The sequence below is a fragment of the Prunus dulcis genome, chromosome 1 (assembly GCF_902201215.1).
Source record: "Prunus dulcis chromosome 1, ALMONDv2, whole genome shotgun sequence".
In the NCBI taxonomy this organism is placed as follows: Eukaryota; Viridiplantae; Streptophyta; class Magnoliopsida; order Rosales; family Rosaceae; genus Prunus; species Prunus dulcis.
In genome coordinates, this window is record NC_047650.1 from 32,249,605 (window position 1) to 32,276,926 (window position 27,322).

The window sequence follows — 27,322 nt, forward strand, 5'->3', positions numbered from 1 at the left end:
CCCGCAATGCCTTGACAAGAGATGATCAGATACACGCATTCAGAAAGATGTGCAAAGCAAACTTAACCTAAAATGCCCCAAGAAATTCTTGACTCGTAGAGATAAGGTTTTGGACCATGGAATGTGATGATAAAAGCCAACTATTAAATAAAGTGATTCAGAGAGAGAGAGAGAGAGAGAGAGAGAGAGAGAGAGATATATATATATATATATATATATATGAAGGAAAAGAAGGGGAGGGGGCAGCAGCAAGGGGGTAGAGGCAATGCAGCCAAGGGGGTAGAGGCAATGCAGCCAAGGATTGCAGTCGTCTTCTTTCTTTTTTTGAATTAATTTTGTTTCAAGGGTAAAATTGAAACCTAATGTCTAGCTGGAAAATAATTTAATTAATGGAGGAAAAAAAGACACATGTCAATATATGAATGGAAGTATCACCAGCTGACATGTTAATACTGTATCATTCTATAATTTCTCGTTGGAGAGGATTTTGATGATGTGGCTTACTTATTTTTGCATTCTAATACTGTTAAACAGGCAGTTGAAGATACTCTTATTAGGACCCTTTAAGTTTATTTTTTATATTTTATTTTATTTTATTATTTTATTCATATATAATGTTTGTTGGCTGTGGGCACCCCTTGTATTTTTTTTATTTTAATAGACACAGAAGAAAATTAGAGTAAATTTGAGAGTGAATAATCTAATACATCAAAACTTACTTTTATTCATATTCGATGTCTAAATAAAAGACAGAACATATTACACTCTCAATTTGTCATTGTGCAGTCCCAAGTTCGAGCTCAACACTTGTTCCACAAAGAGTGCATGATGACATTTCAAAAGCGTGAATTGCAATACCGTAAAACAATACCAATAATCCAACTTGCTGCCATACTCGGATCGGATAGATGAGATTATTATTATTTTCCCCAAGAATTGCTGATGTACAAGATTCCAAGTGGAGACAGACAGAGAGTGGTCAGTCTGATTGACTGCAACTATTTATGTCATAGAAAAAATTAAAGAAATTAAAACAAAGACTAGCTTAGGAGGGGGTTCTTAGTCAGCTTAGTTCATTTGAAGTAATCTAATCCAGACAAACTGTTGAACCCAAAGTGCATGAGATTCCAGAGAATCGAGCTAGCTAGGTTATGCTTATGGTCAACATTATTAATCAATGGTGGAAACAGTCATCATCTCCCATCCAATCCTTGTAGAGAATCGAGCTAGCTAGGTTATGCTTATGGTCAACATTATTAATCAATGGTGGAAACAGTCATCATCTCCCATCCAATCCTTGTAATCCTCAGAGAACCACAGAGGTGCATGATGAGACGATGCCCATTTGTAGTTCTTTGAGCCCTCATTGTTGTCGTCCAACTGATGGCATATTTTCCAGAATTCTGAATCTGGGTTGTTAATTCCAGACATCAAAAGCTCCCCGACGTCGAAATCCAACATGAGGTCCTCCGAAGCTGTCGTGTCTTCTTGTTCAGAGCTGTAGTAGTTGGCAGCAGCCGCCTTCTTCTTCGCCACCAAGTCCCCGTGATTTCCATCGGCGTGGTGAGGAAAGATGGCTTCTTGTTGTGCATGTGGGGTGACAAGAACCTTGTTGAATCTTAATGCCTTTGTACGGACTGCAATGTTGGTCGACGGTTGAGTTTTATCTGTGGACGTTGGTAACTTGGTGCTCTTGTTTCTCTTCTTCTTCGTGTTGTCGTTAACAGCACCAGAGGATTGCTTTGTTTGTTGATCCGTATAGTTCACCTTCTTCCCTAAGGTTGTGTTCCAGTAGTTTTTGATCTCATTGTCTGTTCGCCCTGGGATTCTCCCTGCTATCAGTGACCATCTGCAAATTAATTAACACCCAACATATTAAGAAAAAAGAAAGAAGAAAAAAGGGGTGAGAAATTATAATTAGTGGAAAACCTGTTGCCTAATAGCTTGTGTAGCCTAATGATGAGATCCTCTTCCTCCTGAGTTATATTTCCCCTTTTGATATCAGGTCTAAGATAATTCAGCCACCTCAGTCTGCAGCTCTTTCCACATCTCTTGAGACCTGCACCAAATTGACATCTTGTTAATTTAATGAATATTATTTATAAGGCTTGTTTAAATTGACAAATTATTCCTGCACTGCACTCACCAGCTTCCTTTGGGATCTTTCTCCATTTTCCTTCTCCATGGGTTCTGATGTAATCTGTGAGAGTTTGGTCCTCAAGAGCAGTCCAAGCTCCTCTGTTCAGTCCTACCTTAGAGCAACAAGGAGTTCTTCCCATTTTTCCAAACTTTGGCAAATTGGCAATCTGAATTATTCTTATCTTATATATGCCTGTATTTTGCAAAAGATATATAGCTATACCTTTTCATATGGGATCTTGAGATAGCTATTGGGGGATGGAGTGATAGATCTTGGTACAAACCAATCTTATATATAACTGAATCTTTCATTAAATAACTTAAATTAACATATGTTTTCAACTTGGAATTAAAAAAATCTCCACTATATGCATAAAAATTATAACCAGTGGCAGTGCTACGTACAATAGTAAACTATATTCACTGCATTGGGCTTTGCTAGGACTAGGACTCAATCAATCTCACGCTTTTAATTTTGTTGTTGTTTGCAGTAATTATATTTTTGTTTTTGTGTCTAGAAATCTTACATTAAAGTGTCGGTGAAGTTAGTGGGGCATAGCTTAATTGGTTGAACTTTTTTACTATCATTCATATAAATAGAGGTTCGAAACTCTCAAACACTTAATAAATATGTAAATAAATCCCCTCCACCAATCACCTAAAGTGTCTGCGAAACAAATAAAAAAAATTTCTACAATGTGCTGTCAAAAGCACATGTAGAATAGCAGCGAAATATAAATGTGGTCGTCCCTACATGCTGCGTTATAAAAACAATTAATATATATCTCATCTCCCTTACATAGATTGGGGCGTGTTGGTGGATGGATACGTGCCTTAAGGGTTGTTTGTTGTTTTTACGCGAAACTCTAGGTCCTGCTCTCTCTGCGTCAATGGGTGGGTGCGACTTTGATATAATTACAAGGATGATTTTTTTTTTTTTTTAAAGAGAATAGCGATGGGATTTTATTGATAGGAAAAACGTAATCAGTACAAAAATTTGGTAAATGTCTTCGGAGATTAGGCGAATTTCTCTACATATACGGGCTCAATCGTCAGTCTAACTGAGTAGCCTTACATACTCAACTGCAAGTAGGAGCAGAAACCTAACCATTGGTAAAGTAACCCCGTCCCCCTAATATCATAATATTGTATGGAATTCACGCACATTAGTCAGCATTTATCTGCCCTATATCTTGGTCATGCTATGGACTCATGTGCATATAAAAAATGCGTAGATTTCTACTAGCCTCAATGGAGGAGTTGGTATAATAATGGTAGCGAAATTTTGGAAACGACAGAAGGGTAGTAGAGATATTGATGAAGGATGAGTCCATGCCATTTGCAATAACTTTCAAGCAAACGACTGTCGTATTGGTCAAGCAAGTTGGGTGGTAGAGAGGGGTCCCTAGCAAGCAGGAATTGAATTGCTCACCCCTTATCAGGAAATAGTTTTTCTCATAATTTACTTATCCCACTTCCATTTCTAGCGGTGGATCCACCGGTTTCTAACAAGCTATTTACTCCTTTCTGCAACTGCCACTTCTCCCCCACACTCAATTTAATTATAATGTTGAAAAATCACTTCTCTCTCTCTCTCTCTCTCTCTCTCTCTCTCTCTCTCTCTCTCTCTTTGTGCGGTTCGTTGGTTTGTTCGATTGGTCTGCATATTGGCATGGGAATAACACATATGGGAGAATAATGGCATGAAGTACAAATTAGTGTATTTAATTTATTTTAGTAACAATATTACAAAGTTGATGATGAATCAATGAATTGGCATGAATCATTAATGTGGTAGAATGCGCAAAGTTGAACTTGGAAGAGACAAGAGAGGTAATTATTGGTACAATTAACGGTTTTTTTTTTTGGGGGGGGGGGGGGGCATAATTGCATTATAATTAAGGCTTATATCACAAAACGTCCCTAAAGTTTACGAAACTATCAGATTGCATCCTTAATGTTTTTTTTGTCATTCGTGGTCCTCAAAGTTAGCATGTATGATCACAAATGGTCCCTGCCGTTAGGTTCCGTCAAAAACTCCGTTAATTTGCTGACGTGGCATATATGTATATCACAAAACATCCTTAAGGTTCACACACCTATCACAAATGGTCCTTACGAAATTTTTTTAATTTAAAATTCATAAAATTTTTGTTTTTTTTTTAAAATTTATGAATTATAATTATTTTAAAATATAATTAAATTTTAAATACATGTGACACTATATTATTGTAGATGTGGGCTCCATATATATGCCACATCAACAAACTAATGAAGTTTTTAAAAAATAATTTAAAATTCATTGAATTTAAAAATGAAAAAAAAAACTAAAGATTTAGGGTTCATAAATGGTCCTCAAGATTAAAATCCTTCTATAAATTGTTTTTTCATTTATAAATAATTTTAAAAAGAAAACCAAAATTTTATGAATTTTAAATTTTTTTAAAAAAAATTCGTAAGGACCATTTGTGATAAGTGTGTAAACCTCAGGGATGTTTTGTGATATATATGTATGCCGATAGCAAACTAACAAGTTTTTGACAGACCCTAACGTCAGGGACCATTTGTGATTCAACATACTAACTTTGAGGACCATAAGTGACACAAAAAAACATTAAGGATGCAATCTGATAGTTTCGTAAACCTCAGGGATGTTTTGTGATAATAAGCCTTATAATTAAATCAGTAGTTTATTGCCTACACACTACACATCTACTAAAAGTTTTTATCAAAAATAGTCAAAATTTTCATAAATGTCAATCTTCATAAAAATTGTCAAAAATAACATAAATAGACTTGAATGCCCTCAAACTAAGTCAGTGGGGCCAACTTTTGTTTTTTCTTTTAAGAACTTATTTGTCCAGATTCTAAAACAATTTGCATTATATGACAATAGAAAGAACCTAGGATCCTAGATTACATCATCGATGAAGAAAAACTAATCCAAATATGATACTCAATAAGAAAAACGTAGCAAAGAATATACATTTTAACCAAGTGCAATTTGTTAAATTCAAAGAGACGGGTCAGAGGCCCACTACTAGCAACATCGATATTATCCTCAACTTAACCACATGTTTAGCATGAGAATTTATAAAAATAGCCAAAACTTGACCCCAAATTTCAAAAATGTCAATTTTTGTAAATATTTCAGATACAGCCAAAAACTCACATAAATAGACACAAATGCTCTCAAATTTAAAAACCCACATAAACCTTAAAAAAAAAACTTTAGAATATTTATTAACCCACGTTTGTATAGAAGAACAGAAATTAATTTATATCATCCTATTTATTGATAAATGAATATATTTGTTCTCAAAGGGTGATGCCATAGATTACGTACAGTGTGTACAAGAGAACACACTCGATCAAAAGTAACCCAAGTAAACTAAAAGTATCAATCCAGCACAACATCAATAAAATAGCTAATACTTAATAATCTGCAATCTATAATCTGCAGCATACAAAATCGCTTCCACCAATCTTAGCTTCCATAGCTATAAAATATTTGCTTCCATCATGACCAAGAATATGGAACCTCTCTAGGATAAATTTCCCTTGCTTGTATTTCTGGCTTTTCTCCGGTGCTGACTCATACTGCTACCCCACCATTAAGCCACATGAAACACAAGATATGTTAACAACAGTATGTAATCATTCTCTCCAAGTGTGACATTTACAACTTTATAAAAAAAATAAGTCTTTCCATGTCTCTAGTCAAATGACTTAGAAAGTATGTCATCAACAAGAGCAAGATGGGATTTTGCAGTACTTGCAGCTGTAGATGTTTTCTTCAAGATTGATCGCAAACAGCCTTCACGTGTCGTCACTCTACACCTTTAAGTTGTCTTAATTTCTTTTCTGCAGTTATAGAGGGAGAAGAATAGCAACAAAACCTATCGATTCATACTGTGTTGCACACTCTCCTATTTTCTTCTTTTTCTTTGTCTGACTGACTTTTATTTATTTATTTATGTGGGTTTTTGTTTTGAGGGTTTTTTTTTTTAGAAGACCTTTCATATTGAGAAAGGCGATAGCATACTAAATTCACACATACTATACGGATGCTATGACTCAAACCCAAGATCTTATTTGAGGGAATAAATACTTCAAACTACTACACTAGCGGATCCTTTGCGAGGGCATTTAAATCCATTTAAGTGAGCTTTTAACTATTTTTGAAATTTTTTTAAAAAACTGATATTTATGAAAGCAAAGGGTAAGTTTTGAATATTTTTTATAAGAACTCATCTACTACAAGGTGCCGAGCTACCGTGTTAGGCTGTTATTGTACGTCGTCATTTAATATTTACGCCTTTTAAGTAAAATGGTATAAAAGTCAATAAGAGACGATATCAAACATGATTCATGAAGCACTTGGATATTCTTTGCCCGTGCTATCGTCACACTATCACATAGACTACAAATCATCTATAATTTTGTTAGATAATAAAATATATCATCTATAATTCTTTGCCCGTGAATAATAGGATAATAAAATGAAATCCTTTTTTTAGTTATTGGGTTTGATCCTTTTATCTAAAATATATCGAGAAACAAAAGCAGTGGCCTTTTTTGTTAGGATGCTGCTGGCCCAAACAAATATATGATTGTCCACCCAACTCTTTTATTTTATGAGGCCTATAAAATTTCAATTTTGGGAAAGGATTACTGCCTTTGGTCAATAAAAATATAAAATAAAATAAAATTTAGACCAATGGCCAGTGGTTTCTTTTGGGTTGCAATTCAAAGATCCCAATAGCCAATTTTGAGGTGACGAACGTTTATGGATAGGAGGAGACGTGGGAAGAAGGGTTTTATGGCACTTAAGCTCTACATAAGTAAAGTTTATGTAGCAAAGAATCCCATAAAGTTTCAATTTCCTCTCTCCATTAATCCAAAAACCCCACATTGCAAAAGATGTACTTTAACATTGGACTTCATTAAGCAAAGTAAACAGATACATTCACAAATTAAATCATTAATGTTTGTTTAGGTGACTCAATACAAGTCATAATGTACAGGTCCCGCATCACATAAATCTACAACACGTAGCACGTTATTACTGTAGAGTCTTATAAAACAAAGATACATGTCTCAAAGTTCACCCAAACAAATTCCGCCATATGTTTAATCTCTGAAGGGCATAAAACACAAGTTTTCCCCCTACCTAGGCAGCTAGTTTATTCGGTGCTACTATAATACAAGATTTTGATAATGCCAACACATACACATATGCTTATTTTATTACATGATCCATTCGTCAGCTAAGTCCGTGAAAGCAGCCAGTTGAGCTCCAAAATCTGCCTCCACATCATCGTCATGCATGGGTTTTGTACTAGAATATCCTCCAACTATGACCCCGGCAAACAAATTGCTCATATTTGAAAAGTCAGTGTCCAGAAACTGTGAAAGGCTCATTTCCCTCGTGTAAAAATTCATCCACAAGTCATGAGAAGAATAGTCTTCTTCTTCCCTAGTCGCCGATGACGATAGTGACCCTTCACTGGTTTCTGATTCTGCATTCTGATTATTGTATTTGGGGACGTTGCTTAATTTGTCTTCAGCTTTGGACTGTTGTTCTTGTTGTGGGTCTGAGGAGGCCTCCTCGGAGGGTCTGCATGGTACAAAATTGTTTGGTAGTGGTTTCTTACACAAGTTGGTGTTCCAGTAGTTCTTGATTTCATTGTCTGTTCGCCCTGGAATTCTCCCCGCTATTAGAGACCATCTATACAAATCACAAAATATTAGAGGTGCTGTGTTCGAATATCCCTTCCCCAATATTGCTTGTGTAAAAAAAACAAAAAACAAATGATTTGAAGCAATTAGGACAAGTGACCTGTTGCCTAAGAGTTTGTGGAGCCTGATGATTAGGTCTTCTTCATCTTGTGTAATGTTGCCTCGCTTGATATTCGGCCTCAGATAATTCAACCACCGAAGCCTACAGCTCTTCCCGCATCTCTTAAGCCCTGCATTCAATCAAACAAATTAAACCACCAACAATATTCCCTTCGATGTAAATAATCAGAATTGCCATTATTAAGTTCGAAAAATAATCTCTCTCAATCTGACCTGCTTGTTTCTGAACGCTACTCCATTTGCCTTCACCGTGATCTCTGATATAATCCGCAAGCAACTTGTCTTCTTGAGCAGTCCACGGCCCTCTCTTGACTCCCTCCTTTGAACAACACGGTCTTCGACCCATAATTGGAATTAAGCTTAGCCTGTCTCTATCTCAGCGACATGGTTTCCTGCCGTGTGGGGATGTGGATGTGGTGGGGGCGTCTGCGTCATGTTCATTCTTATAGGCAGAGACCCAGCTGCGGGTTTATTTTTCAACAAGATCACTACAATAAAAAAGCTTTAATTTTAATAATTAGAGAATGTGTGCTGTAAAGAACCACCTCTAATTATTATTAATTACTATATAATTAATAAAGTAGGTTTTACATTTTGGCAAGGGGTCATGTGACGAAGGACATCCGTAAAGTTCATGACAAGGCGCGGGGCCGAAGATTCATTCAACTACCATTCCAATTTCCAAATATTTTTTTTGAATCTAACTTTCCCCAGTACGGTCTTACGAATTTGAAAGTTGGTTGCTCTTTTTTTTATATTATAATTTTCCTCTAGTGTGAACGTACAAAAAGGAAATTAAAAGGAGAATGTCAAAAATGAATTTAGTCCAAAGCTGCACTCATCACCATTTGAATATATTTTAATCATGGAACGATGAGCTTCTAGAAGCTTAATTAATGAATGTGGAGTGTGGACCATATAGATAGCCATAACATAAGATTCCCCCTCCCCCCCCTTCTTACCCTCCCCATCTGTGCTAGCTCTGCTCTGCATTTTTCATGACCCCAATATCCTCTCGATCTCATTCACAATAAAAACAGAGCTAGCTGGAGCCTATAACTTAAGTTTTCTTATCCTATGAGTGTGTCGGTTAATACATATATATATCTTATCACTTTGCAGCCTTGCAGGTGCCCATAATATATAATGTAAAGCAGCAGAGAGAGCAGTCTCCATTCATTTCTGACAAGTAGCTAGCTACAAAAGCTAGCTAAAACCGTTGATAATAAGCCAAAGAAAACAAACCATGCAAAAGATTTAGACGACCCAGTTCACAAATTCTGTATGCTTTTGTTGACTAATGCTCGCAAAATTGGATCACCAGACCAAGGAATGTGTTCCTCTGCATTTTTTATCGACTCAAACCCTAACAAGCTAGCTACCTCTGCGTTGATGGATATAAGATTGGTACGCTTCCACCATTTAGTAAGTTCCACACGACATGACAGATTCTTCGACTTTAAGGAATATTCCCACAAGTCACATGCATATTATATTTATATTGTAATTGTAAATGGAGGAGTTTTTTTTTTTTTTTTTTATATATAATTATTATTTAGAGATTCACTATTATACCTAATATAAGAACTCAAATTATAAAAAAAATCTCATAAAAAAGTTTAAAACACTCAATAGGGCATCAAAGTAATTTAATAATCAAAATTAGCTGTCATTTTTTAGGTTTTTTTTTGGGTTTATTTATAGAAATTAAATGATGTATGATTTATTTATAATTTTAGTGCTAAGAATGGATACATAACTAAATATCTCTTTTTTTTATTTTCATTAATGGAACTGATCATTTTCTTGAGGGACACTACTAAAGGGACGTAAATTCGTAATGGTCCTATACTGGAGGGCTTCTCCAAAAATATCTCATTTGTACGTTAGATTTGATATTATTTATTTACCAGTTTTGGTACTATATAATAATTTTTGCTTTTTTTGGTCTTGAAATGGGGCCAAAAATAAATAATGTACATAAAGGATACCCAAGGAAGAAGGAGCTGCCCCCTCAAACACTACCAAAACAACTTGACACACAATGGCTATAAATAAAATAAAATAAAGCATAGTCCTATTTGTGTAGGGTAGTGGATGAAGAAGGACGCTACCACCTGCTCAACTTACAAGTCTTAAACACAGTGCCAAGGATTGAAAGTTAGCTAGATGATATGAGAGATGATATGAGAGAGAGCGAGAGGGAGACCCCATCAAATTAAGACCGTACGAATATTGAAAGCACAAGCTTGCAGCCTTTGATAATGACACCTTTTCCTTTCCTTTCCTTGCCTTAGTTTTTTCTAATATTTTATATTATATTCAACCAAAACATAATAATAATAATTAACTTATTAACATTTTTCTATTAATTAATCGGTGGTCCAAACAAGTCTCTGCCTCCACCTCATTAAAATTTGTAAACTTATATAACATTATTCGGGGAGAAAAAAAAGAGATCAAGATTGACAAGTTAGTTTATTTGGGTCCATTTTTCCTTCATCTTCCCCTTGGTTGAATTTCAGTTGAGTCGCTGACAGTCATTTTTGGATTTTGTGTTTCTAACCTGTCGGAGTTAAACAACAATGCACATGTGCTCATTGGCAAACCCATTCAGAATTAATCCAATATAGTAATGGACAATAAATCAATGATGTCGTCGGCCATCAAAACCTCAATTAAATCGCTTTTCACTTATTCTGACGGAGCTCCATTTGGGGTTTTTTTTTTTCCTTCCCTCCGGTATTTTGTTTTCTTATGTATTTTTGAATTAGAAGAAGTGGTGGTATTCTTTTTTTTCGAGTGAATTTTTCTTTTTTTGGATTTTTTATAATAAAGTTTTAACGATGTTACATGTCGCTTCTCTTGCGATTAAGATTTCTTATGTCTATATTCGTTTTTTCAGCAGTTTAGCCAATGGAGAAATTAAGCCAAACTTTGTTATCTATAGATATTAGCTGTGAGGCTGCTAGCATTAAAAGAGAACCATAAAATGGGACTCTTTCGGAAAGTTAGTTTGGCAGGTGAAAATCCTTGTGGGCTTGACCAGACTATATGCATGGTATTAGGTCTTCTTTGATTAACCCTAAAATGGAAACAAGTTCACAACCTGGAAATTAGGTGCGGGCACAGACGTGTGAAAGTGAAACAATCCCTAGTTCGCATAATAATTTGAGACCCGTTTGTCAATGTACATAATTTCATATTCCAATTAATGACATGTATCCAAATTTGGTAATAAAGTATTAAGTAATATTTGTAGCAAATTCTTATTTTTATAAAAGATTGACTGATATGACAACTTAATATGGTATTAAAATATTAAATTTATTTTCTGTACGACTTTATACAGATATATTTATTTTTTTGGGTTTATTTAGAGGCTGAATTATTATTATTTTTTGGTAACGGAGGCTGAATTATTTTAATTTTGTATTATATGAGGCGCATGAAACAGGTGGTAAATTTCCCCCTGCGTACTTGGACGTGGAAGTGAAATTATAACTTCTATTTTCAGCCCTTGTGAACATCAATACTGTATTGTGTAGGGACATGGCGTCCATTGTGGGTCATTTCATTGAGGTTTGAAATTCCAAGTCTCCAAAATAGTGCATGCTGTCTATAAGGTTGTTTTTGTAATTCAATAGCACGATAAAATTTAACGGGTTTTTAAAATTTGTTGGCTTAAGGATGCAATTAAAGGTGAGTATGTGTTAGGTTCGAGGATTGGCACCAAACGTATTACCAGAAAATTAGAATGACCTAAGGAAACAAATCTCAAAGAAACTGATCTCAATCCCGAACAGAATTAATTACTTCCTCGAACCAAGTTCACATAAATAATTAAGGGATTAACAATCTACACACATTTAATTATGCAAGAATCATTAGCTAACTTTCTTGACAGCAAGTCACATAAATAATAGACAGATTTCCTAATACTTTTTGGAGCAAACAACTTCTAGCCAATGCAACCAATCTCCTTTTTTTTTTTTTCGTCGTGGATCACATTAGAAAATGAAATTGCATAGGTGTAGGTGATAGAAATTGCGTGTGATATTCTGCTACTGTCTAAAATTCACAGCACAACAACACGTTGTCTCATTTAAAGAGCAGGAAATAATAATAACTTGAGATATCGAAAATCTTGAGCACTCAGATTTTAGGCAAATTAAATATATTCTAACAATTCGATATAAATGTGAAAGAGAGAGTGCGTGTGCGCGCGCGCATGTATATGATAAGCCCTGGAGCACCAAATCCGTCCTACCACACAACTTGTTAGACTTTTGTTGGCCACCTCATCAGTGGCTTGGCCTTTTTGCCCTTAACAAGCAAAAAAAATAATATTTCTCTCAGCAGCAGTCAGTTTCTTGCTTCCGGTAGCCTTCTGATTTATTGTGTGGGTGGGGGGGCTATATAAAAGGGCACAAGTCCTCCTTCCTTTTTTCGCTGAGAGGAAGAGAGAGAAGGGGATATCAAAATGGGGAGAAGTCCATGTTGCTCCAAGCAGGGATTGAACAGAGGAGCATGGACTGCCCTAGAAGATAAAATACTAACTTCTTACATCAAAGCCCATGGTGAAGGCAAATGGAGAAGCCTCCCAAAGAGAGCTGGTACTTTGCTTTTTCTGCATTTTTACCCTGTTTTTTTGCTCTGCTTTTTACTCTGTTTTTCAAAATTTGATGGTGTGTAACATAATGCAGGTTTGAAGAGATGTGGGAAGAGCTGTAGACTTAGATGGCTAAACTATCTGAGACCAGATATAAAGAGAGGCAACATATCCGGTGATGAAGAAGAACTCATTGTCAGACTCCATAACCTTCTTGGCAACAGGTGTCTCTCTCTCTCTCTCTCTCTCTCTCTCCCACAATTACATTATTTTTTGGGTTTTTTCGAGCAATAGTTTCTGAACTTTGGTTATATATAACTGTACAGATGGTCTCTAATAGCTGGAAGGCTACCGGGGCGAACAGACAATGAAATCAAGAACTACTGGAACACCACTTTGGGGAAGAAAGCTAAAGGAGAGCCAACTTCCACCGGATCATCAAAAGAAACTTCTCCACCCCCAACCAAATCCAGAGCCAAAAGGCGAGAAATCGAGTCGAAAACAACGAAACCATCAGCAGCAGCAGCCGCAGCCACTCTGCCTCCAGTAATAAGAACCAAGGCCACAAGGTTGACCAAAGTTTTAGTCCCAACAATCCCTCAGATTCCTAGCGATGATTATAATCAGACGGCCAATGCTTCATCTTCCACAAACCCATCAGAGCTCCAAGGTCATCAAACCCAGTTGACAGATCAACAAGTTAATGCAGGGGATTGCACTAACAACTTGAACAACAACTATGGCTGCAACGACGAAGATGATGATATTGAAGCTAAGAGTGGGTTCTGCAATGCGTTTCAGTCTCTGCCACTAGACGAGGCTATGATCAATGCCACGTGGACGGGTGGAAACGATTGTGATCTTGAAGACTACGGTGCCACATTGGATTTAGATTCTTTGGCTTTTTTGCTTGATTCCGAGGAATGGCCATCGCAAGATAATATTTCCTAAACTAATTTGAAATAATTAATAAGTAAATAAGTAATAAAAGAGTGTGCATGTCATGTGTGACTTCTGCAAAACCATTAAAGTTGAAGGAGATCAACACACTAATTAATTACGAGTTCCTAATTAAGCTTAGCAGATTGCTTAATTAACTAATGGACAGCTAGCTTGTGTAATTCATATTTCATATTGATCTTAGTTGTTATGCGCTTTATGGTTAATTAACCCTGCTTGTAATATAATTATCATGGGTCAATGAAGACTTGCATTTCTTAAATACATGTTGCTCTTGCACCTGACAATAGAAAACTGTTCTTAGCAAAATAAAAAGAGACGATTAAAAACATCAAAGAAAACTTATTCTGAAAGCTGGTAGCATGTCACTGTTGTACCCTAAAATGATACTAAACTTGTTTTCAGGGTTCCAATTCACTGAAAACCAGTCTTTGTTAACATGTCAATTAGTCAATATATTATGTGTGTATATATATATATATATATATATATAAATTTTTTTAATGTACAGTTAGACCAATAATTTGCGAGGTAGTTGCTGCTTAGGTCATTAATCATCTTTATGAAGGACTTACTTAGTGCAACTTTGCACCAACATGTGCCAAGCTGCCAACCCCCACACAAATATTATGAGCAATGCGAGGCGTACCATATTTGCATATCACATAATCAATACAATAGAGTCCACTTCTATTAAACAGGTGGTACACAATGTGATGTGACTATCATTTAAAAAAAATATTATTACCCAAACATACCTAGGCTTTTTCTTATGCATGGTCATTATTAATTCATGAAAAAAGTTTTGGGTGAAAATATTTCCTATAGTGACTAAAATAATCAAGAAACGAGAAACATGACCCTATGAATGTGATCAAAATAATGAAAGCTTGTATTTGATGAAGTGAGCAAATGGGGACTAGAGTCTCCGAATCCTGTGTGCCAAATGTGCGGAGCATATACAAGCATGAGCCCTACTAATTTGTCTCCTAAGAATTATGTTTTTGTCCTTATTTGTTTGTTTGTTTTTTTCTTCTGCTTCAAGTCACTAGCCAGCATGTGCTTTTCAAGATTGTTAATTTGTGACTTGTGAGCTTTGAATTTCTGGTAGCTTTAAATGGGGGTAGGTTGGCTTGCTACGAATTAATATCTAATTTTCACTACTCGATTGAAAGTTTGAGGTAGGTAACGAAATATCTTTCCAAAGTGATGCATTAACCATAAATTAATATATATGCTAACTAAGCCTCCCTCCCTTAATCATGATTTGCAACTTCATTAATCATGACCAGAAGGAGGGGTTAGGTTATGGGTGGAAGCAGATGAAATGGTAATGGAAAATTATTTGCATCAAGCTTTAGCTGCCTTTCATATATAATTATTGATTTTGGAGTGTGTCTTTGTCGCAACTTTTGAAAGACCACATATGGCTGGAGAGAGCGAGAGTTTGTCCAATTGTTTGAGGGGTAGGTCTGGCCGATCGATCCCTTCAATCTCTGAATAAATTTGTCCCTTCATTATTCATTTATTTTTAAATGCCCTAGCTTTAATTTGTAGTCCAGCGTTTTTGTACGCAACAGAGAACAGGATCTTTGTTTCGACCAAACAAAAGAAAAGACAACAGGATCTCTGTCATAGAAGTACAGTCCTACAAACAATCGTGCATGTGTTCCTGCGGCAGTGATCATTTAGTTGAGATTGTTGATTAATTTCTAAGTTAATCATTTTGAGCAGTTGACATATTTTGTGGTACGCGGCATCACATCGTGAATTGTCATTTGCGGCACGCGCGCATTTTGCGTTATAAAAACCTGATTTTCTTCTTGTGTGTAAAACCCCAACATGGTGTAATTGAAAGAAACCAACCAAGGGCACACGTGGGAGGAAAATAATACAAAGCTTCATAATATATACCTACACGTACATGGAAACCGAAAACTGATTATGAAGTTTGTTCATCTGCAAGATGTTACAGTCCAACCATTTTTAGAAGCTTCCTTCTTCTCACCAAAATATGTTATTAGGCTAATCTTAAAAGTTAATTAAGAAGATTGTTCAGTGCTGGGAAACCAAAACTATTAATTGTTTGCAGATTACGTGAAGTAATTTATTTTAGACGCCATTATTTCAATTAATTAGTAAATATATAAGTGCCTAAAACGTACCCTAACTGTAGGTTTGGCTTGCTTAGTGTGGTTCATACAGAAACCAGTGCTGGGCTTTTCGAAGAGAGAAGATATGTTACGCCACAATTAATTTTGTAGGTATAATTATTGACCAAAATGGGAAGGAAAGAGACCCCCGTCCAATAATTATTATATTACCCTTTAATTTCTATTTATTCATGATTTTGGTGTTGAAATTAACCAAACGAAAAGGCTCAAGGTGCTGATAACCTACCTGGCTATCTAATTTTCCAATTTTCACGCGAGATAATTTTTTTCAAACTTTAGCTTTATCGCATCCATTGAATTTTGTGTAATTATTGGGCAAAATCATTCAAAATTTATTGTAAACAATGTTGAATTTTGTGATTAATTAATAATTTTATGGCCGGGTGACATCTGATATGAGCTTTCATCTTAAATTGACCTCTCACTGAATTCGATACTTTGAGTGATTAATTATGAATTGAATACGACTCTTTCCTGCATGCCCCTCAATTTCCAACCAATTGAAAGCTTCCAGAAAGGGTGTCCTATGAAGTCCTGCAGGCTGCAGAGTTACACAAACATCGTTTTCTTTCACCAATACAGAAGGCTGTTCTGTAAAGAAAACAACGTTAATAATTGACCAGTGGAGTGAATCAAAGGGTTCATTAAGATAAGACCTCAGTCACAACCTCATTAAAGATTAACCAATTCATAATAAAATTTGTTTTGCCATCTAACCTATGTCTAGGGTAAAAACACTATCTATGTAACTAAGGGACGAATATAATCCTCATCACCATGGACATCAAAACCTACGACATCAAAACGTGGACACAAATTTACTCTTCTGACACTAATAATTCACACGGTTGAAGGCGGCCAAGAGTGGCAAGGGAATAATGCAAGTCTTCAAAGTGATGATTGGATTTTTTTGGACATTTTCTTGACCAATTTCACATTAATTACTACCTAACTTTCTACCAAGGTTTAAAGTTCATGTCAATGTAACGGAAGGACAGATACGATAGAAGACAAATTTCATCATGTCACAAATCTCACTTCCTTCCTTCTTCCTTCCCCCCTGGAATTAAAACTTTTTATAATATATAATATTTCGTGATTGGTTTGATCTGAGAGTGATTCTTCATGTTGTCATCACGAAAAGGAAAACTAAACACTCGCTAATCACGATTGTTTTTTTCTTTATTTCTGTTCACATGAAAGATTTAAGAGCTTGGAGAGCAGTTGATGTAACTGTTGAAAGTGTGTCTCTGTCTCCAAAGAGCCGGAGATATCTTCTCTTGTTTGTCTTATGACTTATGATTTATACTTTCAACAAAGCTTTTCAAATCAAGAGAATTTTGTGCGTTATTTGAGAGAATTTTTTTTTTTTTACTTAAAGAAAGTTGGAAGGGGAAAATAGTTAATTAAGGTTAAAGAGAGCAACATTTGAGGCTATTATCATATTGCATTGATTTATAGGATCACGAGTAAACAAATGCTGGTAAATTCGAACTCTGATCTTAAAAGATCTTGGTTGATTTCATGTCAATTATAAATTCTATGTATTTACTCGAGGATGATGGAGTAGTTTGGAATTATTTTTGCTCATCATTTAACTCAAGGTGCATTCCCATTATTATTTTCAACACTTAACACGTGTTCATAGACATAATCATAATTAATTCTTTACTTTTTATTTATTGAATTATAGTTATACTCATGGACACTTGTCAAGTGTTGAGAAGAGTGGTGATGGTACACCTTAAGTTAAAGTGGTGAGAAAAAATGCTATCGACTAGTTTTTGTGTACAAAATCCTAATGGTCTACCAAAATCCAGAGTTTTATGAGTAAAAATAGATCGGATGATTGATGTATTCAAAAGATGAATTGAAAAGGGTTTTGTTTAATTAAGGGAAAAAAAAGTTGGTCGACCTTTCTTCTGAAAAGAAAAAAGAGTTGGTTGATTTTGCCCTGAGTTTTGGGCTAATGAACTTTTGAGCTCTGTTTGGTTCATGGGAAAGGAGGCATGAGGATGAGAAATCAATTGCTTTCCTATAGATAAGCCCATGTATGGGAAGTCGTTGCCTGACACATGTTAAAGTATGGGGAAAGTGAAGCCCTCCTCACCCTTTGAGTTTTATTTTCCCTTATCATGGGAATATTTGGGAAAATGAGCTAACATTAAATGCACATTTTTCATGATTATTTTGTCTCCATTAACAATTTAGAATTACAATATAAATCATTTAACGCATTCTTTTCCCCTAAAATCCATTTCATGAACCAAACGGGGCATTGCTTCTTTTCTTATGATGAAGTGAGATCCAAAGTTTGTAAAAAATAAGGTGGGCGGGGCGAAGCCACGTCTGGGACCAGACCCCTACTCAGTTTTTATTTTTAAAAAAAGAAAGTAGTATGTTGTTATTGGATAACCCATATTAATTAACATATTTATTTTACCACGTGGGGCCCTACCTAGTTAAACCTACGTTTCCTCCAAGACTACGCCTTCTTTTGCAAACCCATTCCCAAAAGTTTTAATAAAACTATTATTATATTACCTTTTTGCATAAATTGCTAAAAAGCAAAGAGATTTTAATCCATTTTTCTATTTTCTTGGTAAGAGCAAACTTTCTCATTGTTTGTGAGTATTTCTCTCAAAATTAATATTATATTATCAAGTTTTAATTAGGTTAATTCATAGATGAATGATTGCTTGGTTGCATATATTGAGAAAAACATTTTTAATAGTATAGATGATGTGGTTGTTATGCAAAGATTTCAACATATGAAAACGTGTCAAGGACAATTATGAATTGTAATGATTTTTTTTCTATATTTTTTTTGGGTCAAAATTATGATTGTAATGAATAGACAATATTATTTTTGATGTTTTGATATGTCTCAAGTTCGAATTTTTTATTGTTTATATTTTGTAAGAGGCCTCCACACACATAAAATCCTGAGTTCACCACTATTGGGCTGACTTAAGGTTGGCTTTATTTAATTTGGATGTTTACATTTCAAACTTTGGCCTTTCAACCGTTCATAAGAGCAAGTCCACTGCTGGACTCAAACTGTCCAAAAAGGCCCCTTGCGAGCCCAGAAGCCCTCCAACGCGCGACTAGGAGTCTGGGCAAGCCATGGGTCCCACCAACCCGGGCAAGCCCACAGGCAAATTCTACCTGGGCTGAAGCCTTAAGGCGTTGATGTCATCGAGCAAAAAAAAATCAAAAAAAACCCAAAAAAGTATGGATGTTTTTCCCTATAAATACATAACAATTTTATTTATGTTCCACACCAAGTCCTCATACAAACTTTTCTCCTTCCAATATTTGTAAATTGTAATCTTTTTTTATCTTGCATTTGTAAATTGTTAATATTTTCTTCCATATTTATTTTTTTCTTACATAATCATTTTATTTCTTGCATTTCTAAATTGTTTATATTTTGTTGTATAATCTTCATTTTTTTTAATTGCCCTTGCCTTAGCCTTTTGGGGTGGAACCAAAAAAGGCAAGACTGCCACTATTTACGTTGCCTTGCCTTAGCTTTTTGGGGGTGGACTTACTCTAAAAGGAGACTTCTAAACATAGATTGCTCAATTTTTATTATTTTGTTTGGTCAAAAGAGAGCTCAAGTTTCAGTCTCCCAAATGAATAATGTGAACGAGATTTAATCATGCAATAAATTATTAGTTCACAACCTAAACCCATGCACCGCTGGCCTCCGAACACCTCCTTCTCATGCATCTTCTCTCTTTTTCTCTCTCTTGACTACCCCACAATAAAATGAGACGCATAACAAGTTATTGTCCATCTTCTGGGGCGGCGTTATGTTTGTGGGCTTTTGTCTGGTTGGCCTTCTTGTAGTTGTTACTCTGATTTTCCCTGTTTGGTTGGTTGCGTAGCAGCTTTTTGTGCTGTTTCCTTTCTTTCGCTTTCGTAAATGAAAGTGTTTTTTTTTAAAAAAAATTATCAAGAAATGAAAGTGTGTTTCGACAAAAAAGAAAAAAGAAAAAAAAGAAGTTCATATGGAATTTTTGTATTAAGAGTTTGAGTTGGACCTGACTTGTTTCTTAGGAAAACCTTTTCTTATGGGCTTAAACAAAACAAAGTCCAAATCGTAACCCTCGCACCAAGAAAACGAAATTTCTTACGTAATCCCGTCCCATCTATATCCCTCCTGGGTTTTCTCTCTCTTACCTGACAACTTGATAATCTGAGCTTCGACTCACCGACTCGACTCGACTCGACTCGGCCCGACTCCGCCATGGCGGTTCAGTTCAAATTCCGAAGCTCCATGAACTTCGACTCGGTCGATATCGACGGCCGAACGTCCATAGCAATTCGCGATCTCAAATCGAAGATAATTCGCCACAAGAACCTCAATATATGCCAAGACACCGATCTCGAATTCTCTGATGCGACAACTGGTCAAGGTTAACTCTCTCCCGCCCTTCATCTTTATCAATAGTTCTTTGCCGTTTTCAACTTATTATGGTCTGTGTTTGGTTGCCGGGAAAATGGAGGAAAACCAGTTGACATTACATTCGGGCATGAAATCTTGCTTAACAATTTTAATAATTAGAATTAAAATTGTGGTGTTTTGTTGCACGGAATTGGAATTAGGGTTTAAGCATATTGATAGATACATTTTAACATTCGGATTGATTTCAGAGTACACTGACGAGAATATTCAAATTCCGCGTGGTTCTAGCGTGATAATCAAGAGAGTGCCCGCAGGATCAGTTCATGCGGATGTGTAAGATATCTACCCATTTGATATTTATATTGCTTGCTCGTTTTTGATGGGCATGCATCTTTCATTGGTAATGGAAGTTTATTTAGTGCCCCTGAATTTCTTCCTCTTGTGATTTTATACTACAGTGGCAAGCCTCACTTCAACTCATATCAGAATCTTCATAGCAAGGACTCTGTGAATGTTAAATCACTTGTTTCAGCGGTTTATATCTTAACTTTGCACTCACTTTTTTGTTGTTGTAATTCTTCTGTATCATATAACTCTTTGGTAAAGCTTATATGTTTCAATGTCACAGAATGTGGAGACTGTTGACTTTGATGACTTTGGGGTTGACTTGTTTCCCATTCCTAGAGAAACCTTTTTCAGTTCTGATATGGATGCGGACAAGGATACCTGCATCCTTGATTATGAGCCAAATACTGACATCAAAAGGTTTGATTGTTTTCTTTCAATAGTGATTTCTTAGTGTGGTATGACTTGTTATTTTAAAACTTCAGATACATCAAATCCTTGGGTAGAATTTTGGTATTTATGCAATACATGATTTTCAATGTGTACTTAGATATTCAGAGCAAGCTGTGGGAGGAGGCCGTAAGCTTGAAGCAAGTGGCCTTAGTGATGCTATTCCAGAAGGTATGTGCTGTTTGTATTGTTATTTGTTAGTTGTACGAGTCATTCATGGGTTAGGTCTATGCTTACCACTGTGCAATATTTAATTTAGGTCATGTACATAGTGGCGTTGAGCACACCGTACCACAGACAAAACCAAATCCTGCCGAAGACATGAATCTGGAAAAGTAGGATATGCAGTTGTTTTATCATCTTCTTGTTTTTATGGTTCTTCTCTCAAGGATCTGACTTTTTAAATCACTTGTAAATGAAGGTTGGGTAGTGTGAATCCCATAGATACCCGGCATGCTGATTTGTCATCAGAGCTGAAATGCTCTTTATGCAACTCAATTTTCAAGGAGGCCATGATGATACCATGCTGCCAGCACAGTTTTTGTGAGAAATGTAAGTGTACCGTCTGGTAGTTTGCTGACTTTCGTTCCTAGATATTGACTGGATATTATTGCCTTTTTTCTTTTCTTCCCAGAACTACTATATAATTTTTCTTTAGATATTAGTAATCTGGGCTGTAACCTGAATGTGATAATTGCACTTGAGTTCAGGCATTTGTCAAGTGCTGCTTGAGAAGGCTAGATGTCCGAAGTGTTTTTCGACTAAATGCAGAGTTGATGATTTGCTACCGAATGTATCACTTAGGCAAGCAATTGAGCATTTCCTAGAATCTCAAAATTTAATCACTGGTCCAGATAATGATTGCTGCCAATATGCTCCCGGTACGAGTTTTATATGTGTCTATTATGACCTACCTCAACTTTACTCTTGTGTTTTAACTCTTTAGTAATGTAAAAACAGATGGCGAATCTGGAATTCAGGCAAAAGATGTGTCTTGTGGTGGTTGTACCTTACAAAGAGAGTCAGAGTTGCCTCATTCTCCTGAAACAGGGATGGGATCTAATCATTTCTTCGCAGAATCTGCTCATATCCCAGCCTTCAAAAAAGATGCACCTAACCATTTGGGTGCAAAAAACTTTCTAAAAAGACATGGTTCTACTCGTATCGTACCTGATGGCTTGGCAGCCTTTGATGATTGCCAAGGAGAAAGCAAGCCTATGCATGAGGAAGGTAATCTTTTTAAAATTTGGGGCTTATTCACTCTTGCTTTCATTGTCTGATGTTATTATTTTGTATATTTCCAATTATACATTTGATTTAGTGTAATGTAACTTTGCTGGAAGTAGACTCAGTATTCTATTTCTTGTATAACTAACCGTTGTATCTTTTCCAGTCCATATTGTTACTCTAATATGTCCTTTTATGATGTGATTACAGCTGAACCCACAATAAAGAAAAAGAGGCCACCTTGGGTTTGCACAGCAGGTACTATCTAAGTTGGTCCTTTGTGACCTTGCTGGAACTTTTTCCAGAAGCTATTTTGGCGTTATCACCTTTTCTAACAATCATGCTATTTTACCAGGTGGTGACAAGAGTTTCTTGGGGACTGGAAAGCACAGAAAGGTATTAACTGTGAAGTTAGACGTACAGTTTATTTTTATTGTGGGAATAATCAAATATGTCACTCTAGGGGAACATAATTGCCAATTTAAGTAAAGTCCCAAACTCTAGATTTCAAATTTGGCAGATTTAAACATTAAAATCTCATTCTGTCAATTCTTTTGGATAGGATCTTTATCGTAAAAAAGTTGTAGTTGTTCACTGTTTTAGTTTACCAGCGGAAGTTGGTATTCTTTCATTGTTTTAGAAGTTATTTTTTGGCTTTTGAGCCCATATTTTAGGTCCAAGTGCTAAAATGACAGACTCTATTTATGTCCTTATTGTAACTTCACTTTTTTGTCCTATTGTAATACATATTTATAAACTCGGGCTGTAATGTTAGATGAAATGAAGAGAAAAATGAATTTGACATAGGTCCATCATTCATGTTATGACATTCCTTTTTGTCTTTTCGGGGAAATTTTTTGACTGTCTAGACCCTGTCTTTATGAAATCAGGGGGAACGTACCTGTTACATGTGTGGGGCTCCAGACCATTTCATAAGAGACTGTCCAGTTGCTTCAAGTCCACATCCTATGCTTCATGCAGGTATGAAATGGGACCTGCATGCATTATCTTGTAGACTGTTATGAAGTCTTGTCTGTGATGTTTGCCTATTCATGGATTTCAGGAAATGCAATCTTTCCAGGAGTTATGCCAGGTTATGTACCATCATACTGGAATGGGGCTCCCTCGCCTCATGCCCAGCCCTTTAGAAATCCATATGGAAATCATGTGATGACTGCTTTTGATACAAGTCTGGTCCCTCCTGCTCCTTTTGCTGCTCCTACATACATGGCATCTATGTATCATAACTCGTTTCCTGCCTTTGGGTAGGTTCTTTATCATCTTTAGTTGATTGGTGTACATAAGATATTGGTGATGGTATTGATCCTCAATCATATAAAGTATCCTTCAATTGCATCATTTTGATTTTGACACCAAACAATCTTGCAGTGGATATATGAGGATGCGAGGTGTCACTCCTCTTCGAGGAATGGGTGAAGACTGCAATTTAACTCATCCACAGTTCCCGGATCTTCAAGGTCGGGAAAAGAGAAGAAAATTTTCAAATGAGAATTCAAAGAGGTAAGTCTTTTAATTATCAATAATCAGTAGGAGTTACTTATGCATATATTGTTTGATGGATGTGTGTAAATAAGGGCACAAGTATATGCATCTTTGTATGCTAGTTTGCGTCTGAAATGATAGTATCAGTTTTGATTATTGTACTATTAATAGTCCTGATTCTTATGAGTGGTTTTGTCCTGCACCAGAGAACAATCTCATGATGGTGATGAAGACTCTGATTTAAACAAGAGGCGTTACTGTACTGGGACAGAAAGATTGCATGACCATAAATCTTGTATAAACAAAGAAAAGAGTACAAGTTACTCTGAGGACGGCTCTACGAAAGGGTCCCAGAGGCAATATCGGCATCATAATCACACAGATGATGACATGCTCTCAATTGATGGTCAGCGGAAGAGTTCTCATTTGGTGGTTGGTGGTAGAGATCAGAAGCAGTATCATCGCACAGAGAGATCAAGTTCAGAAGTAGATGATATGCCAAGTAGCAGTTGCCACAGTGAAGAGAAACACAAATACCATCATAGAAGCTCCAAAAAGTATAGGGAAAGAGGAGAACCGTGTGGCAGTGGTTCCAGCCGGAGTCATCATCAAAGTATGAGTAAGAAAGATGATAACAGGAAAAGGATTGAGCACGATTTCAAAAGGCATAGTCAGAAGCATCACAGCCACTCAGGATCCGGCATAGAACAGAGTGTTTCCAGTGATAAGAAGTTGCATAAAGGGAGCAGTCGCAGTTCTAGACATTCTAAGCACAGTGCAAAGAGTAATGTTGATGAGCTGAGTCATGACAGGTGGCAGATGGCTAGTGGGTCCGATGAAGATGGTGCAGAAGGTTATCAGTATTGTAGACGGAAAAGAAAACACTGAATAGAAGTGCTGATTTCTGAGGTAAATTGTGTGGATGACGTCAGATTTCTCAACTTTGATGTTCTATATGGTACTCTTTGGTTTCAGTTAGATTGTATTATTTTGGTTAGCATAGCATTAGCTCTTTTTGTTTCTTGAAGTAATCTGCCTATACTTGTCGAAAGCAACATATTTAGCGCACAGTTATCTTTTGCTTATGTATGCTACTTCTTTTCTAATGCCAATTCTCTGTTGGTTTTGTTGATACAGATCTGATTGACTCGGCTTTGGGACAGTAACTATTTGTTAATATCTGCTAACCCTCTTCACTTTTTTAGCTTGATCATAGAGGGGGAAGGCTGGCAAACAAAAGTTTTAACCAGAGCAGCAGTGGTTGGAGAAAGCTTCCCTAACCCCGTTTCATTGAACCCCCTCTCTCTATCCTTCACCTTCTTTGATAGGTGACAATGAAACGGAGATAGGGAAGTATTTCTCACAATGGTTGATGTAGACATAGGGCTCATATACCTTTTGCTCTTCATGAAACTTTACTTTTGCAGCCATATCGAAGCTGGTTGAAGGTATGTTAAAAGATACAGAAACAGAAGACATAAAATCGGGGGTTAATATTGCCTCCTCAAGTTGGCAAGCTTCCGAAGTTATACATTTTGATTAAGCCAGTATATCCCAGTTACCCATTGCTGTGAGTAAATATAAAATTCAGTTTAGAGTGTTGGGGGCTAAATTAGTGGATAATATCATTAAAAAAGAATTCTGGATCAAAACAAAAGTGAGTTGAGTTTTGGCATTGCTGGTTGATTTTCCAGTTCCTTATTTTAATATCTTGGTTCTGCTATATTTACCTATTATTACTTTCTTTTGGTTTTCTGGGTCCTGACTGGATCTAACAAATACTCAATATTTCCATAAAATGAAATAAAAGGTATATTTAATATTTCTGTAAATGTATACTATAGTATAAGAATCTAGTGATATAGACTCAAATCATATGTTCAGATAATATATGTTAATAATATTTTTTGATATAAATTCTTAAAGAATTTTATTTTTTATTTTTTAAATCTAAAGTAAAATATTTCAGTAAGGAAACGTTTAATCGAATTTTAGGATATCAACTATTTCTACGAAATCCCCGGGACTTTTAGCGGCGGTTTTCCTCTCTGCTGCTAAACTTAACTTTTAGCACTGGTCTTATTCGTCGATAAAGAAGTTGAAAATTAAGGGCTTTTCGGGGTTGCCCGTAAAAGTAGACCGTCGCTAATACTAGAATGCTAACTTGCAAGCGTTTTTTTTCTGTGTTTTCAGGTACATATTTGCTTCCCCTCCCCAAAAACACCGCAGGAAGTTTTACCGAAGGCCAGAGAAGCTGCAATGACTTCGATTGCACCAATGAAACCCAACACAGCAACACAAAAATAGTGACCAAGCAACATTGGCAAAAATTAATTAAGAAGCTGCAGATAAAATATTTAACAGGCAATGCAAGTTGCAACAAACTTGTTCTATCGATTAAGGGCTATGGATAATATGATGGACAATATGAACCATCCCAATATGAAGTATCCCACCAATCTTGTCGGCCCTGGATCATCTGGTTCCTGCAATAAGTGCTCCTATCCATTATTCATATAAAACCATAGTCTGAACTGAACTTGAAGAACAGAAACTAAAGCCCGACTTTCAAGAATCAAAACAAAACCATAAAGAAATTAACTTAAGAAAAACCTTAATTTGGACATGACCAAGATTAAAAAGATTAGCAAGTACCTGTACTGGTGGTGGAGTTCCTTCTGCCGGTCTCGTTTTCTCAACCTCATAAGGCCAAACATACGTGTCTGGTTTTTCGCTTCTGGCCAGGCTCCAGTCGTATAGTCTTCGCTCATCCCCAGATGACAAGATTGTATACGACTCCTATGCATACACATACAAAATTTCAATCAGCAGATGAGATATTTTGTTTTTGAATAATAAAAACATATACAAAATAAACTGGACTAAAACTGACTTTTAAAGACACCAGATTCTTGTTCAGCTCCTCTTCATCTAACCCCTGGTTCTTTAGCTCATCACGCTTGGCTTTGTACGCAACCAAAACCTGCATGCTTAAACAGAAACACATAAACAAAGAGACCATGGAGAAGAAGATAGGTGCTTGAAGAAAATGGTTAAGTTGTGACCTCATCGTACGAGCATCCTCTTCGAAGTCCAAGCCTGCCATAGTGATCTACATCTGTAATTGCTGCAATTCTAAACCTTTTTTTGGTTAATTAAGCTCAAAGGGTAACTAAAAAAAACTTGAATATTCGAACATGAATGGATGATCAACAACTCAACACTCTACGTACGTATGCCGCGAAGTGCTCGTTCCACATTAAGAGCAGAAATCAGAGAAGGCGGTTCTTGCGGAACTTCAATGGAGCTTTGTGAATCGGCTTCAGTCGTGGCAGTCTCTGCCGATACATCACTGGAGCTTCTAATGATGCAAAACCTGCGCGGTTTTGAAGCAAACCTTATGGAGTTTGAAGAGAATATACAACCATTTTTAGGCGTTGGATTAATAGGAAAGCTTTTCTGCGCAATGTGTATGGTAGAGGTGGAAGATGACACAGCCATTGGCATAAGGTATAATTAGCATCAAGGTCAGCGTTTTTTTAATTTTCTGTTTAAATTTTGCCAATGCCTTTTGGAGTTTTGTTTGGTGGGAGATAAGGCTCGCCTTTGTTTTCCTACCAAAGGTTTGTTATCTGG

General features: G+C 36.2%; 5 protein-coding genes and 1 pseudogene across 8 annotated transcripts; 2 read left to right on the top strand and 4 right to left on the bottom strand.

Annotated features, from left to right (window-relative positions):
• Window positions 1-1,238: 1,238 nt before the first annotated feature.
• On the bottom strand, window positions 1,239-2,380 carry LOC117624352 (transcription factor MYB123-like). Its single transcript, XM_034355547.1, has 3 exons — window positions 2,147-2,380; window positions 1,930-2,059; window positions 1,239-1,849 (listed from the first exon to the last, which is right to left on the bottom strand). Exons 1-3 carry the CDS (start codon window positions 2,277-2,279, stop codon window positions 1,261-1,263), a joined length of 852 nt encoding a protein of 283 aa, XP_034211438.1. The 5' UTR covers window positions 2,280-2,380; the 3' UTR covers window positions 1,239-1,260.
• Window positions 2,381-5,589: 3,209 nt separating this feature from the next.
• On the bottom strand, window positions 5,590-6,444 carry LOC117618265 (annotated as a pseudogene).
• A 735-nt stretch (window positions 6,445-7,179) lies between these two features.
• LOC117635500 (transcription factor MYB1-like) lies at window positions 7,180-8,413 on the bottom strand. Its single transcript, XM_034369813.1, has 3 exons — window positions 8,215-8,413; window positions 7,982-8,111; window positions 7,180-7,870 (listed from the first exon to the last, which is right to left on the bottom strand). Exons 1-3 carry the CDS (start codon window positions 8,345-8,347, stop codon window positions 7,390-7,392), a joined length of 744 nt encoding a protein of 247 aa, XP_034225704.1. The 5' UTR covers window positions 8,348-8,413; the 3' UTR covers window positions 7,180-7,389.
• Window positions 8,414-12,439: 4,026 nt separating this feature from the next.
• Window positions 12,440-13,837, top strand: LOC117616280 (transcription factor MYB123-like). Its single transcript, XM_034345541.1, has 3 exons — window positions 12,440-12,617; window positions 12,708-12,837; window positions 12,940-13,837. The coding sequence occupies exons 1-3, from the start codon at window positions 12,485-12,487 to the stop codon at window positions 13,562-13,564; spliced, it is 888 nt and encodes a 295-aa protein (XP_034201432.1). The 5' UTR covers window positions 12,440-12,484; the 3' UTR covers window positions 13,565-13,837.
• A 5,982-nt stretch (window positions 13,838-19,819) lies between these two features.
• Window positions 19,820-27,026, top strand: LOC117614465 (E3 ubiquitin ligase PQT3-like). 4 transcript variants are annotated; one of them, XR_004583875.1, is made up of 17 exons: window positions 19,820-20,171; window positions 20,410-20,494; window positions 20,620-20,695; window positions 20,790-20,926; window positions 21,057-21,127; window positions 21,216-21,291; window positions 21,378-21,508; window positions 21,667-21,837; window positions 21,917-22,186; window positions 22,394-22,441; window positions 22,539-22,579; window positions 23,074-23,164; window positions 23,247-23,448; window positions 23,573-23,704; window positions 23,893-24,595; window positions 24,824-25,134; window positions 25,880-26,145. XR_004583875.1 is itself a non-coding variant. In XM_034343285.1 (16 exons), the coding sequence occupies exons 1-15, from the start codon at window positions 20,003-20,005 to the stop codon at window positions 24,572-24,574; spliced, it is 2,382 nt and encodes a 793-aa protein (XP_034199176.1). In that variant the 5' UTR covers window positions 19,820-20,002; the 3' UTR covers window positions 24,575-24,595; window positions 25,880-27,026. The 4 variants fall into 4 exon arrangements, 3 of the variants coding, with proteins under 3 accessions (XP_034199176.1, XP_034199175.1, XP_034199174.1); XM_034343285.1 differs by lacking the exon at window positions 24,824-25,134 and having other exon boundaries at window positions 25,880-27,026; XM_034343284.1 differs by lacking the exon at window positions 25,880-26,145 and having other exon boundaries at window positions 24,824-25,361.
• LOC117614467 (NAD(P)H-quinone oxidoreductase subunit U, chloroplastic) lies at window positions 26,061-27,288 on the bottom strand. The gene is made up of 5 exons (XM_034343286.1): window positions 26,920-27,288; window positions 26,752-26,813; window positions 26,580-26,669; window positions 26,342-26,485; window positions 26,061-26,172 (listed from the first exon to the last, which is right to left on the bottom strand). Exons 1-5 carry the CDS (start codon window positions 27,191-27,193, stop codon window positions 26,077-26,079), a joined length of 666 nt encoding a protein of 221 aa, XP_034199177.1. The 5' UTR covers window positions 27,194-27,288; the 3' UTR covers window positions 26,061-26,076.
• Between the last annotated feature and the right edge of the window lie 34 nt (window positions 27,289-27,322).